The 14,329-nt window shown below is 38.4% G+C and overlaps 1 protein-coding gene across 1 annotated transcript in view; it reads left to right on the top strand.

Annotated features, from left to right (window-relative positions):
- The first annotated feature begins 212 nt into the window (after nucleotides 1–212).
- Nucleotides 213–14,329, top strand: part of Camta1 (calmodulin binding transcription activator 1) — a 704,439-nt gene continuing 690,322 nt past the window's right edge. Inside the window, exons 1-3 of the mRNA XM_013034731.1 lie at nucleotides 213–270; nucleotides 2,075–2,144; nucleotides 6,822–6,940. Of these exons, the coding sequence (XP_012890185.1) occupies nucleotides 229–270; nucleotides 2,075–2,144; nucleotides 6,822–6,940 (231 nt within the window). The 5' untranslated portion in view covers nucleotides 213–228. The remainder of the gene's footprint in view (nucleotides 271–2,074; nucleotides 2,145–6,821; nucleotides 6,941–14,329) is intronic.

Genomic DNA, 14,329 nt, shown 5'->3' on the forward strand with positions numbered 1-14,329 from the left:
AGATGATACAGTTATGGTAAATAATAGCCAGAAGTGGCTACTGTTGCTTAAATTAGAAAGACAAAGTCCTAGAACAAGAATTTTCCAGAAACAAAAAGAATTAAAGAGCTGATGGCTATATAGTAAGGAGCTGGCAGGTAGGATAATATTATGGGGAAAGATGGACTGTTTAAATTCTGAAAATAATTGAAAATAATTGACCTCTTAGGATACAGTTGCTCATTTGATATGAGGGAGAAGAAAATTGAAAATACATGGAAGTCAACTTCAGTAAGAGAGAGAGAGAGAGAGAGAGAGGGAGAGAGAGAGAGAGAGAGAGAGAGTGTGTGTGTGTGTGTGTGTGTGCGTGTGCGTGTGTGTGTGTGTGTGTCCTGGGGTTTGAACTCAGAGCCTGGGCCTTGTCCCTGAGTTTTTGTGTTCAATGCTAGTGCTCTACCACTTGAGCCGTTTCACTTCCTACTTTTTGGTGGTTAGTTGGAGATAAGAGTCTTTAAAGTTGGTCTGCCAGGGCTGGCTTTGAACTATGAGTTTTGGATCCCCACCTCCTGAGTAGCAAAAATTATAGGTGTAAGCCAGGCACTTGGCTAAGTGAGACTTTAAGAGCTTTTTGTTTTTGTTGTTTTCCTTTTTTGGCATAAAAATTTTAGGTAATCCTCAGTTCTTAGAAAATGTTAAAGTTGTTAGGTTATGTTTATTAACCTAGTAACTATGTGATCCTTTTGAATTTACAGCACTTTGATGTGTGTAACCCATTTAATAACCTGCCTCCTCTTGAGATGTAAATGTCACTTTTTTTTTTGATGAGGTAATACAGAGAAGTTAAGTTACAGTTACTTTTCAAGGACAGCTAATAACCTGCTGAAACTAAGTTCTTCATAGTTAAACATAAGTGTGATTATTGGACTTGTAAATTATCTTTTGTTTTATAACTTTCTGGCAAGAGCTATTATTTTCTTACTTTTAAAAGTTAACACTGAGGCCAGGTGCTGGTGGCTCATGCCTGTAATCTTAGCTGCTTAGGAGGCTGAGATCCGAGGATCAAGGTTCAAAGACAGCCTGGGCAGGAAAGTCTGTGAGACTGTTACCTCTAATAAACTACTCAAACAAGCTGGAAGAGTGCTGTGTCTCAGGGGATAGAGTGCTAGCCTTGAGCAAAAGGAGCTCAGGGACAGCACCAGACCCAGAGTTCAAGCCCCTGGGACTGCCCCCCCCCCCAAAAAAAAAAAAAGAACGATGTATAGATGAAAACTTGAAGTGGCTGGGAGCAGAGTGCTTCTTTCCAACTTCCTCCTGGCCTATTCCATCTCCATGTTGTTACCACACTGCTAGTTAGTGCTCACTGTAGATTCTTTTGTATGCGTCGGGTGTGGAAATGGTTACTAATATTGTTGATTTGACTGCAAAATGAATTTGACATTGACCTTGATTTTAGCAAAAATTGTTCTATGTATTTACAGCACATGTGTATTCCTGTTAAAAAAATTACATAAATATATGTTGAATAGCACAGATTTTTTTTACAGATGCACATCTGTTTTGAGACAGTTTTGAAACAAGTTTCAAGAGTTTTGAAACAATCTTAACCCTGACAATGTAAAGAACTTTTTCTGACCCTGAACCATTTGTGAATAAGTTGCCAATGTTTTTGTCATTCTCAAATCCTTACATATTTCTTACACACAAGAACATTTTCCTCTGTAACTACAATATGACAATGAAATTTGGAAATTAACATTGAGGCATTTCTGCCATATAATCCTCAAATTCGTTTTACCTTTACCTGTTGACCTAGCTCAGGCCTTTGTGATAAAAAGTCTGCCAGGCCTTGGGGCACATTCGGTTGTCTTTAGTCTCTCTCACCACGGAACAGTTGGCAGTGCTGTCTGACGTTCATGATCATGACAGTCGGAAGATTGCAGGCCAGTCATTTTGTGGAATGTTCCTCGTTTTGGATTTGCCTGCTGTGTCTTCATGATTGGATTGAGGTTTTGGATCTTTGGCAGGAAAATCACAGAAGAGCCAGAATATATCTTTTTCAAAGATTAGTTTTACATTTTATTTTCTGTTTCCTTAGAGCGTTTCCCAAAGTGTATTCTGCGGAACTAGCACCTACTGTGTTCTCAACACCGTGCCACCTCTAGAAGGTAGGATTTGAAAAAGCTTTTGACTTTCAGGAAGGGGTGGGCTTGGCAGTAAGAGGAAATCCATCATAGTGCAGTGGAAATATTCTCTGACCAGGACTTAGGAGGCCTGGGCTCTGCCTTTAACTGCTGTGTGATCTTAGATGAGTTACTTAATCTTTCTGGGGTAGCAGAAAGAATACTTTCTTCATTGATGATTACAAAAGGCTACAGTGGATCCAGTTGCACAGAAGGGTGACAACACTGCAGATGTTGGCTATTAATACAAATGTCGGGATATTAATCCTGGAGTCCGTCCAGTGCTAGGTGACACAGAGCAGTGTGGCACTGTGGAGGAAGCCACAGGTCATGTTTGATCCCATTTGAACCATTGTTCTCTGAAAAGTGGGAGCAGTTGAGCAGGGTTACCTCATGAGGTGAGAGTGAAGTGTAAAGTCTGTTCTGTGTGCCTAAGGTATCATACTAGAGTCTCCCAAGTGTTTGCCCCCTAATTAGAAGAAGGAACTAGATTCCCTTAATGACTTGCAGCTCAAGTTGGAATTGAATGACATAAAGAGGAAGAGGATGTCTTAAAACCTAGATTGATATGATAGATTATAGGGCTTCTGTGTCCCTGCTTTGTTTGCCTGAATCCACATATGTAGACTGAAAATGAAAGTGCAGAAAAATGAGCATTGAACCTGAGCTATAAGATGACTTAAACGTGAAACAGTAAATTTTATAACATGATTGACAGGAAAAAGAAAAATCTGGGCCACATAAAAACAGAGTATGAGGTGTTGGTCACATGATTCTCTAAAGAGGAGAGATGTTGTTAACTAGTAAAACTAGCTAAGTTTTCTACTTAGAAGTTCCTATTTTTTTTTCTTTTCTTTTTTTAACCTTAAAAATATTTCTGGGTTTAATTTACTTTGGAGACTTTTTGGAAAAGAATCATGCAGATTGATCAATGCTTGGCACATAGTTGGTGCTTAGTATTTATTTTGGATGAGAGAGATTTGAAGGTCGTAGGTTAGTCATAGCAGTATTTACCACTGTGAGTACTGTACTGACTTGAACCTAGCAATATGTGCTTATGTTTTCCTGAATCAGTTCTTATCCTACTAATTAAATCGAAGCACATAATAATTAGAGCTAAACAGAAGATTGTTGAGCTTCCTTTTAATTTTACCACTCCAAGTTGTTGATCAAACATATTCCCAGTAAGATTTAGCAGTTGCATGCACAGTTACACCAATGCATTTTGAAAGTTCAATTTAGAGGTTGAGAGATTAATCATAATCAGCTTGATTGAATTACAGTATTAGTCATTACTCATAAAACCAAAATTACTTAATTTTTATTAGGAATCAAAACAGAGGTATCACTTCTAGGTTTACAGCTAGTACAGCTATAATTTAACTTGCACAAGTCAGAGTGAACCAAGGAATAGGTCAAATGCATTTCTTTGGATTTAAAAAAAAGATTTGGCAGTATGAATGCCAGTTTTTAGAAAGAAGACCAAAAGCAGAATTTCTACTTTTTTTCTTATTAACTAAGTGATTGAGCATTTTTGTACATTGTAGAAAGATTTAGCTAAATTATACCAGGCCTCTATAATTATTATTTAGAAAATATTTGAAGGTTGACTAGAAAGGATGGTTCATTTTGTAGAATTATAGCTGTCAGCGAAGGAATTCATCTGTCAATTTCAAGGGCTTCACTAGTTACATTTTTATTGTGAAATAGGTTAGAAACTTATTTGTGAACTCATATATCACAGCATACATGTTTTGTAGATAATTATAATGAAATGTCTCCCTGTCGTTTGGCTGACACTTCAGTTTTGCAGTGTCAGAGTTTAACTATTTGGATTGATACTGAGATGCAGTGGAAACCAGTGTGCACTTTAATTTTTTGTTAACTCAGGATACTGTTCTCAGGATTTAAACACTACCACGTGTCTTCAATTATTTAATCATTGATAGCATTCTAAAAAACATAGAATAGCAGCTTTTAATTAAGAACACTTTGATGCAGTATCAGCACGTGAACAGTTCTTTCTAGGGTAAAGACAAAGTTGCTACTTATCACACATTGGCCAGAAATACTGAAATTTGAAAGTATGAGTTTTAACATTTTACCTTTTAAGTTTGTAATAATTCCTTTTCCAGTATTGAAATTGCCATCTTCATAATGTTCAGTGGGAACATTTACCCATTGTTACATTTCTTAAAAACATCCCATTTATATTCAGTGTGAACCTAAAATTCTGGAAGTGGCACAGTTTAAAAACTGATGAAAGGGAACCACTGGCCTGTCATACTCCTTTTCCCCTTTAACCCCTGGCCGCACATCCCCATAAAGGGCTATACTTAGAAACCTGATTGAGACAGCGCTTAGACAGCATCTGCTTTTCCTCTTCAAAAGCCTTTGGGCTCAACCACCATGCTTTGGTATCAGAGTTGAAGACTGAGGTTTTTCTATAGTGTGAGTTTTACTGTTGGAAGAGGACCTCTCTCCCTGCTTACACTTTATTTAACACAGACTAAAGAGACAGGGCATTAACATCAGGTTGTGATCATAAACAGAGATAGAAGCTAGTATTTAGTATACTGTTCATTAGTGCTCAGAATTCTGCCTTCAACAAATAGCTTTCTCAGAGATATTGACCTTTCATATGCAAGCTGAGGCCCTAGCACAGTGTTTCATAAAAGGGACCTTGTAAATATTGACTGAATTGAGTATAGATTTAAGAATTTCACCTCTCCTTTCAAAATTATATACATCATGGGGGTTTTAAAAAGTGAGAGTAAAACCATTTTGGGGTAGTGAGAAGGGAGGCGAAGGCTCATGTGATTTGTCTTCTGTGCGGTAAAGTTTTATGGCCCATGGCACCTCCCTTGGGAGGAGGAATGGCAGGGAGCTCGGCCAAGCTCATAACACCGAGCAGCTTTTATAGTGCATAATTAATACAGAGCGTCCTATTAGTTGATCAGTTGCTTTTTGGTTTGGAAGCAAGGTTTTTAAAAAAGCTTAATCTTAATTTTGCTATTAAAACTTTAGAATCTAAAAAGCAGTTAATATCTTAAGTTTTTTATCCTGCCATATAGATATATGATGGTGCTATAGTTCAATTGGTTATGCAGTTCATAGACTAAAAGAGATTTAGTATGCTAAAATTCTTATAAGTTTATACCTATAAAATATTCTATATGATGTAGTAAATAATTTTAGGCTATTTCTATGCTCAATATTCTCCTTTTAAGGTCTTTTCCATGAGAAGAAATGTGTCAGTCAGAGGAAAAATGTTTGGAGTTTTGTGACCTTAGAAGATTTTTTAAATCCTTTTATGGTTTTTTCTTATTCCAAAAAAGTAGACCATGCTAAACAAAATTAAAGTAAATAGCTAGAAGACTTGATTGTTGTATTTTACTTTTAACATTTTTAGCTAATGCCTAAATACCTATATAAGGTTATTGAGTTGTAAGATATATTAAGTTGTTAAGTGGTAGTAAATTTTATAGGGATTTGGACTTCAAGGAGAATTAGGTGATCTCTAATTCTCTAATGAATGATTTGGGAAAACTGAAAATATTAAGTAACTTACCCAAGGTCACACAATTAGAAAGTAGCAGAACTGGGCCATATTCTTGGACTTTTCTTTCTGAGTTAAGTGTGTTTATTATATGTTACTAATATTAGAAAAAGTTTGAAACTGTCTTAACTGGAACAAATTCAGTTTTTACTGTTTTAATATGCTGTTCCTTAGTGCCTAGTTATGCACTGTACCTTTTGAATATGTACTGGGAATTTCATTTAGTGTTAGAAACAATGGAGTGAGTAATTTGAAACTTTGACCTAAATTTGCCACACTGGCAAGGAATTTGGAGCCAGGCGAAGGGACTGTGTTACAGGAGTGGAATCCTATATGATATGTAAATAGATGACTAAAATAAATGTTTTATATACGGAAATGGTCTCTTCTAGAAAACATCAAGTAGACCTATTACCAAGGAGTCAGACATACCATCTAGTTGGGAAGTAATTTTTCTCTAACTTATTTGGAAGAGTTACATTATAATGTAACACATTAATTGTACAGATATGTGCATGTAAAATAAGTTAATTACAATGGCATGTTTTTAGATTCAGGATAGACAGGCCAGCTTCTTTATTATGTGGTAGCTAACTGCTGGTTTAAATTCCCTATAAGATTTGTGATTTGCTTTTGAATGGATAAATTTCATTTGTATGTAGAGGACAAAGTAATATTTAGTTTATGAAGAAAATAGTCATGTATTTTATAACTCTTCTTACTTAGAAACCTTTTCAACTGGCTCATAAAAGATTCCTGGGTTTTGTGAGGTTGAATCATTTGCATGTTTGATGTGCTTCATGGGAACACGGAGGAAGACCTTTAAAGTAATGTCTGGTTGTGGGCATGCTGGAGCATTCCCAGTTCAATCTGTGGTGATAGAGCAGAGCTCCATCCCATTTTAGAACCTCATGGCCAGATAGACCCCTGCTGCCATCGGCTAAGTGTAGATGAGGTTGCTAGGAAAAATAGAATAGAAGCCCTCTGCTGAAGCTCCTGGTCTCACAGCCACTAGCCGGAGCTGCTGTTTCTGACCTTGCCAGTGTACTTAAAAGGAGGCTTTTCTCTTACTTTCTCTGAATTTATTGTTTTCTTCTTTATAGATGATCATGGGAACAGCAATAGTAGTCATGTAAAAATCTTTTTACCGAAAAAGCTGCTTGAATGTCTGCCGAAATGTTCAAGTTTACCAAAAGAGAGGCACCGTTGGAACACTAATGAGGTAGATAAATTTCTGTTTCTAAGGATATAATTATTTTAAGGGCAAACTTTTTAGGTTGTTTTGTACAATACTATATGTTAGCTTTAAATTCAAAATACTGAACTAGGAAATTGTCAATGAAAGGGATATTTAATCTGGATTTGACAGGAACTGACATGTCTCTTGATCTGTCTTGGATCTGCTTGGCTTGTGTTGAACATGTAAAAGGTGCATGCTGACTAACTAAGGCAGCATGAGTTTCTATGCTTGTGTCTTCCTGCCTATTGGCTTCTTGCATTGGTGGTTAATCCTTCCTGCTTCTCAGTTAAGCATTGGTTCTCTGTTGTTATGAATGATTAGTATGCAGCAATGTTTCAAAGACAGTTCAGTACTTTGGTAGTGGGAAATTCTGTAGGATTGGGAGGGACTGGCTTCTTACGAGCAAAGCAATGTTAGTCCTTGCTGATGAAGGAAGCTTGCTTGGAGAGTTAACTGCTTTGCCTTAAATGTAGGCATTTAAAAAATTAGATCTGAAGGTTTATATAGTACATTATATGTTTGGAATCCAGATAAAAATATATTGCTGAAGTAGAATGAACAGTTTTCTTCTTGGATGAATTTCCTTTTTTGGTAAATTTTAACCTGGGAATCTGAATATTAGGAGTGCATTGCAATGTCTTCTTTTTTATTTTGAAATCTGAATATTTTAATTTAGAGTAATAAGTAGCCTTTAGTGCGGTGATAAGAATTGGGTCTGTGTCCATCACCCCTTTAGGTGGCATTAATTTCTGGGGTGGTGAGAATTGAGTATGGGTTACTGGTTTTGTCAGGTTGGTCTGAGTCCATTTCTGTCGCTGGTATAACTTTCACTTCCATCTTAGGTTAAAATGCAGCCTTGTATTCTTGATTGGCACTCGGTTTTGTTAGGACACGAGACGAGAACAGTGCTGTCTGTGAGTCTTAATCTTTAAAGACTCTTTTGTGCCAATGTCTTGATGCAGAATATTTTAGCCTTGAGCTGTGGGAGGTTATGTGGATGAAAAGTGTCTCTTTTTCATAAATTACAGTTTATAAATACTAGAGATTTTAGCTTTGTTACCTCATCTCAACTGATTTTCAGCTTCTCTGAAGGTGTATGTATTTTGATTATTTGTGTAAGCTATATTTGCCCTTTAGGGTAGAATACAGCTGCTTCAGAGACTTGTGTTTTACCAGCTTATTAACTGCCTTGGTACATTTTAGATACAGGAACAAAGAAAACATGCTGAAAATTAGTCTTAATCTTGGACTATAAAACTCACTAATATAGTATTTTCTTGGAAGCTTCTCAGTAATTTTCTGCTAGGTTACAAATTATTTAAAACCTCAATATTTTCTTAGAATTCCCTGCGAGAAGCTGGGTGTTGGTGGGTCACACTTGTAATCCTAGCTACTTAGGAGGCTGAGAGCTGAGGATTGTGGCTCAAAGCCAGCCCAGAAGGAAAACCAGTGAGATGTTTATCTTCAGTAAATTACCAAAAGACTGCAAGTGGAAGTATAGCTCAAGTGGTAGAGCACTAGCTTTGAGCAAAAAAAAAAAAAGCTCAGACACATTGCCCAGGCCCTGAGTTCAAGCCCCATGACTGGTACAAAAAATGAATTAAAATAAAAAAAGAATTTCCCGAAACTTAGTTTTTTTTTTAATCTTAAAAAAATTACATTAGTAAGTTATATAGTGACGGATTTCATTGTCACTTATCTGCACGGGTTTACGGTGTGTTCCAGTCAATCTCAGGCCTTGCACTCTCTTCTCCCTTCATGTGCAACAGATTTGATGCTATATTACTATTAGTTTATAATGGTTAGAAAACATACATGGGGGCATATTTTCCAGTGTTATATTTCATGTGGAATTGACAGTATAATTATGATTTAAAATTATACTGGAACCCAGAAATTGTTTAATGATTAAAATGTTGGCCATAAAAGACTTATAAAAGTTGATTCTTTAGGGGCTGGGAAGGTGGCTCAGTGTTAGAGCTCTTGCCTTGCATGCATGAGGCTCTGGGTTCGAGTCCTCAGCACCACATAAGCAAAAAGAAAAAAGCTGGAAGTGGCGCTGTGGCTCAAGTGGTAGAGCGCTAGTCTTGAGCTGAAGAGCTGAGGGACAGCACCCAGACCCAGAGTTCAGGCCCCACAACCGGACCGCCCCAAAAAATTTTTAAAAAAATTGATTCTTTAGATCTATGGCTTAGTTTAGCAGTTTTGGAACTTTTAAGCAATGTCCCTCATCTTTTACATATTAATTTACTTCTGCATTGTTCACTTTTTCCTCTTTGCTAATATAGTAACAAGTGCCAATAAAGAATTGTTTTATGGAGGATGAGAGTTGTGTCTGTGTTTTCTTTCAGAACTCCTGTATACATACTCCTTGGATCACTGGGTTGTTAAGGATAGTTGAGGTGGTAGAGTAAATGTATTTCTTCTCTGGGCTTGGTAAAATGTGAGGTTGGGGTCTGGATGAGGAAGGGGGGTTGCGCTCCGCAGAGTGTGCTCCGGCACTGCCGGTGGGCCAGCAGGGGGAGCACAGCTCACAGCTCACGGGGCCGCCACACAGCACCTTCTTCCTGTGATTGGCCCTGTCAGTGGCCCGTCAGCTCAACACTACACAGACTTGGAGGAGAGAAGTGAATGGAAAGCTTTCTCCATATTACTGTGTGAAGGACTTTGTTGTGATTTTCCTGATGATTAAACAAAAAAGTTTTTTGGCTTTAGGAAAAACAGGAATATTAAGTATGGCAGTGAAAGAGTTAAATTTGGAGCTGTTAGTTCTGTGGGGGGTTACTAAGGCTGCAATCCCCAGTCACTGTTTTTGTTTCTTTGCCTTTTTTGGAGGGACAAGCCCTACTGAGGTTTGAACTCAGGCTCCCATCCTTTACTGGGTCTTTTCTCTCCTGGCTGGCGCTCTACCACTTGAGTCATATCTCCATTTTGCTAGTTAATTGGAGCTAAAAATGTGTGGATTTGTCTTCTTGGGGTGGCTCTCAACCTGGATCCTCAGATTTTAGTGTCAGTTGTGAGGCACTGGTTATTTTGGGGATAGGGTCTTGCATCTTGCCTAGCCTCATGCTTGGACTTATCCCTCATATATGTATATATGTAGTTATTTCAAATTTCTTCTTCTGGAGGGACAGGCATATGTCACCAGTCCTAGCTACTTCTGTTGAGATTGGAGTTTTAAGTGCATGCCAAAGCTGGCCTTGAACTTCCTGATATGGTCTCCAAGTAGCTAGGATGACAGGCATAAATCAGTGGCATCCAATTTCTTTGCTTTTTTTTTTTTTTAAAGTAGGTTTGGATAATAAGGGGAGCAAAATAATTAGTACAGCTATTAAAGTACTTTCTTCTTTGCTCTTGCCGGGTAGTGCCATTTTGCCATGTTCTTTGACCTGCCATCCTTCATGTTGACATTAAGCTAAAGGAAACCAAGTTCAGTGGACTTGGTTCTCACAAGGGCTTTCTCGTCCCAGGTGAGGAAAATCCTGTGTAGTCATTGTTGCCTCTGAAATTCCTTGACTCGCTCACTCATGAAGTGAAATACAGTCTCCCTGCCATTGTGGAGCCTGTTGTCATTCTGTAGCAGAATGGATAGCTGTGTTTTGGAAGGCCACATGAAGTGGTCGGCTCATATTCAGAACTGTTATATAGCGCAGCATTTCTTTCGATCTAGTTTCCTGGGACAGTGATCTTCCCCTGGCAAAGACATGCAGGCCAGAGAGCAGTTGAATGCATGGCTGAGTGATGTTTATCATCTCACTCTTCACTGCCGGCCTGTGCGAGGTGTCAGTTGTCATCTTTCTCTAGCTCCCATTTTCTTTCATATTCCCCACCCCCACAGACACACTGCCCTCCATGCTGGTCCTAGGGCTTGAACTCCTTACCTTTCTCTCTCCCCTTCCTCTTGCTGGGGGTTGAACCCAAGGCCCTCGCAATGTGCTTGGCAGGTATTCTACCACCAAGCCACCTTCCCAGGCTCCAGGAGCTGCATTCTATTATTTGTTGTCTAGGCTATTAATCAAGACCCCATCATTCTAAGCTACATTAGCATGCTCAGCAAATCCTTTCTAAAATATAGTTTTGAATTAGAGTGAATTGAGGATTAGTATTTTGGGTTCATATCCAAGTGTTTGGTGAAGCTGAAAGTTTCTAAAAGACAGAGAGATTCTTGGCCTCTTTTCTAACCCATTGAATTACATAAAGTCCCTGCCCTTCTCGAATATTGTTTGTAATTGCAAAATAAATTAAAAGCTGTATCTAGAAGCAAATCAACTTTAGATTGTGCTTTCTCAACCACAGGCACTATTCTCAGCTTCTGAAGACTATAAAGATGATGCTCATGGTGACAGCAGTAATTATGGAAGCCAAAGTTTATTGAACGTTTGTTGTATAGTAGGCACTATTGAGTCTTTGACAATTAATAAATCACACTTAATCCTATGAGATAGGCTGTTTGGTTGTCCTCACATTACAGATGAGGAAACCTGTGCCTGTGGAGATGTAAATAGTGCTCCTGACTTTGGTGAACTGGAGATTAGAGAGTTAGCTGGGGTTGTTCAGTAGGGGCTTAGTGAGTCCAGACCCCACAGCCTCTCTTTGGGGGTACATATTCCCTCCTTCCCTCCTCTTCTCTCCTGGAGTGCATTTCCCATCCTTCCTTCCTTCCCTTCCTCCCTCCCTCTCTCCCTCCCTTCCTCCCTTCCTCCCTTCCTTCCTTCCTTTCTTGGTCATGGGGCTTGAACTCTGGGCCTGGGTGCTGTCCCTGAGTCCTTCAGCTCAAGGCAAGCGCTCAGCCACAGTGCTACTTGGAGTACAGTTTCAAATGGATATTTTCCAGGATCTAACAGTTATTAGGATTTTCTTATAGGATCATTTGGCTTCTTTATCATTTGCATATTCAAATATTATATATACATAAACAATATGTTTTTGCTTGGTGAATTTAAAAAGTAGCAAATGCTCGTTTCTTGGAGAGATAGTTTTGAACCTTAACAATCAATACTAAATGTGGCTCTGAATAATGAAGGAAATACATTGAAAGTAGAAATCTTGTTCCTCTGTGTGACTGGAGGGTGAGGCCTGACTTCGATTTCCCAGGAATGGAGTAAAAGTATACTGAAAATTCATCGTGTTATTTAATGGACCCACCTTTTATTCACTTGGTGTTCACATCTTCATTAGCGAGGTATTACAGGGTTCTGCGTTTTAGGCTCATGTTTTTAAGACCCATGGCCAGAAATAATTATACTAATGTAAGTTTCTGACTGCACAAATAACTACTTTATAATTACACTTATTAGTACTTCATGTATGTTGTCCAGACTGGAATTTCTTTTGTTTAATCATTAATTAGCTGTTTGACTTAAAATATAACTACTGCATTCCCGGGTCTCCAGTCCTAGATTTCACCTGGCACTCTTCCAAAGCCAGACTAATGTAGCACCATCAGCCTTTCATAATGAACACTTTTTGCACTAAATATGTTCAGATCACTTTTGTGTGCTATTTTTGAATTGTTAATGTTCTTTTAAAAATTGTTTTTCTTCTAGTACAAAGTTTCTCAAAAGTACGCAAACAAAATAGAATTCTCCTTTGTACTGACTTTTTAAAAAATATACAATTCTCATTTTTATTATTGTATTAAGTTGCTAGTCCCAGTCATAAGGACTCTGCCTTCATGATTTAATCACCTCCATCATTTTAATACTGTTAGAATCGTGGATATGGTAAGTTCCAATGAAGATTTTGGAGAGGACATAAATGTTCAAACCATAGCATGGCTCTGTCACAATTGTTTTTTCTTTCAGAGTCTTTATTAGTACGTTGAGGGATTAGGTTAACTCAGAAGCAATACTGCTGATTAAAAAAAAACTAGTTAAATGTAGAGATGTTAATTTTTCATTCTTCCTTGTGGAAACTGGTTATCGCTGGTTGGTGAAGAGACAGAAAAGCAGAGGGAAGGATAGGGAAATTGAGCTCTGAAATATTTTGTTTATAAAACTTGAATCCTAGGGACTTTTTTCAGCCTCATTGGTGCCTTTATGTATGATCTGCTGTAAGACTTGCTCATCAAACTTCTTTCTTGTCCTTATACTGACTCTTAAAATGGCATATGTGGTTTTAGTGGTAGCTTCAGTGATTTTCATACTAAATTTCTTTTGTCAGTCTTGGGGCTTGAACTCAGGGCCTAGACACTGTCCCTGAGGTTTTTCATTTTTTTGGGGGGGGGGAACAGTCCTGGGGCTTGAACTCAGGGCCTGGGTACTGTCTCTGAGCTTCTTTTGCTCAAGGCTGGCATTCTACCATTTGAGAGACAGCACCACTTCTGGCTTTTTATGTTTATGTGGTCTGAGGAATTGAACCCAGGGCTTCATGCATGCTAGGCCACATTCCCAGCCTGGTAAAACATCTTGGTAGAGAACAGTATATATAAAGGCAATATGTTCTAAGCCTACTTAAGAGCCTGAAAAAAGTTGTATAATTACAATTTTTAAATTAATTTTTTATTATAAAGGTGATCTACAGCCAGGTGCCGGTGGCGCACGCCTGTAATCCTAGCTACTCAAGAGGCTGAGATCTTAGGATCACAGTTCAAAGCCAGCCTAGGCAGAAAGGTCTGTGAGACTTATCTCCAATAAATCACTAGAAAACTGGAAGTGGCTCTGTGGCTCAAGCAGTAGAGAACTCTGTCAGCTCAAGGACAGCACCAAGGCCCAGAGTTCAAGCCTCACAACTGACCAAAAAAAAAGTGATGTACAAAAGGATTACATATACTTAAATCAGGTAAAGAGTACATTTCCTTTTGGACACCCCTTCTTTCCTTTCTCCCAGTTTTTCCCTCCCATCCCATCCATTCATTTCAACATAGTGTCCAGTGAGTACTACTGCTGCATTTGTTCACTCTTTGTCCTCCAACATTATTATTATTATTATTTTTTTGGATCTGTCATGGGGCTTAAACTCAGCCTGAGCTGAGCACTGTCCCTCAGCTCTTCAGCTCAAGGCTAGTGCTCTACCGCTTGAGCCACAGCCACTTCCGGTTTTCTAGTGGTTTATTGGAGATCAGAGTCTCACGGACTTTCCTACCTGGGCTGGCTTTGAACTGCGATCCTCAGATCTCAGCCTTTTGAGTACCTAGGATTACAGGCATGAGCCTCCAGTGCCCTGCCAACAATTTTTTTCTATGGGAATTATCCTTTTAAATTCCCAATACTTTTTGTATTTTGAGGTGTTTTTTTTTTTGTTTTTGTTTTTTTGCCAGTCCTGGGGCTTGAACTCAGGGCTTGGGGCTATCCCTAAGCTTCATTTGCTCAAGGCTAGCACTCTACCACTTGAACCACAGTGCCACTTCCAGCTTTTTCTTTTTTTTTTTTT

Source organism: Dipodomys ordii, unplaced genomic scaffold (genome assembly GCF_000151885.1).
Source record: "Dipodomys ordii isolate 6190 unplaced genomic scaffold, Dord_2.0 Scaffold6, whole genome shotgun sequence".
Lineage (NCBI taxonomy): Eukaryota > Metazoa > Chordata > Mammalia > Rodentia > Heteromyidae > Dipodomys > Dipodomys ordii.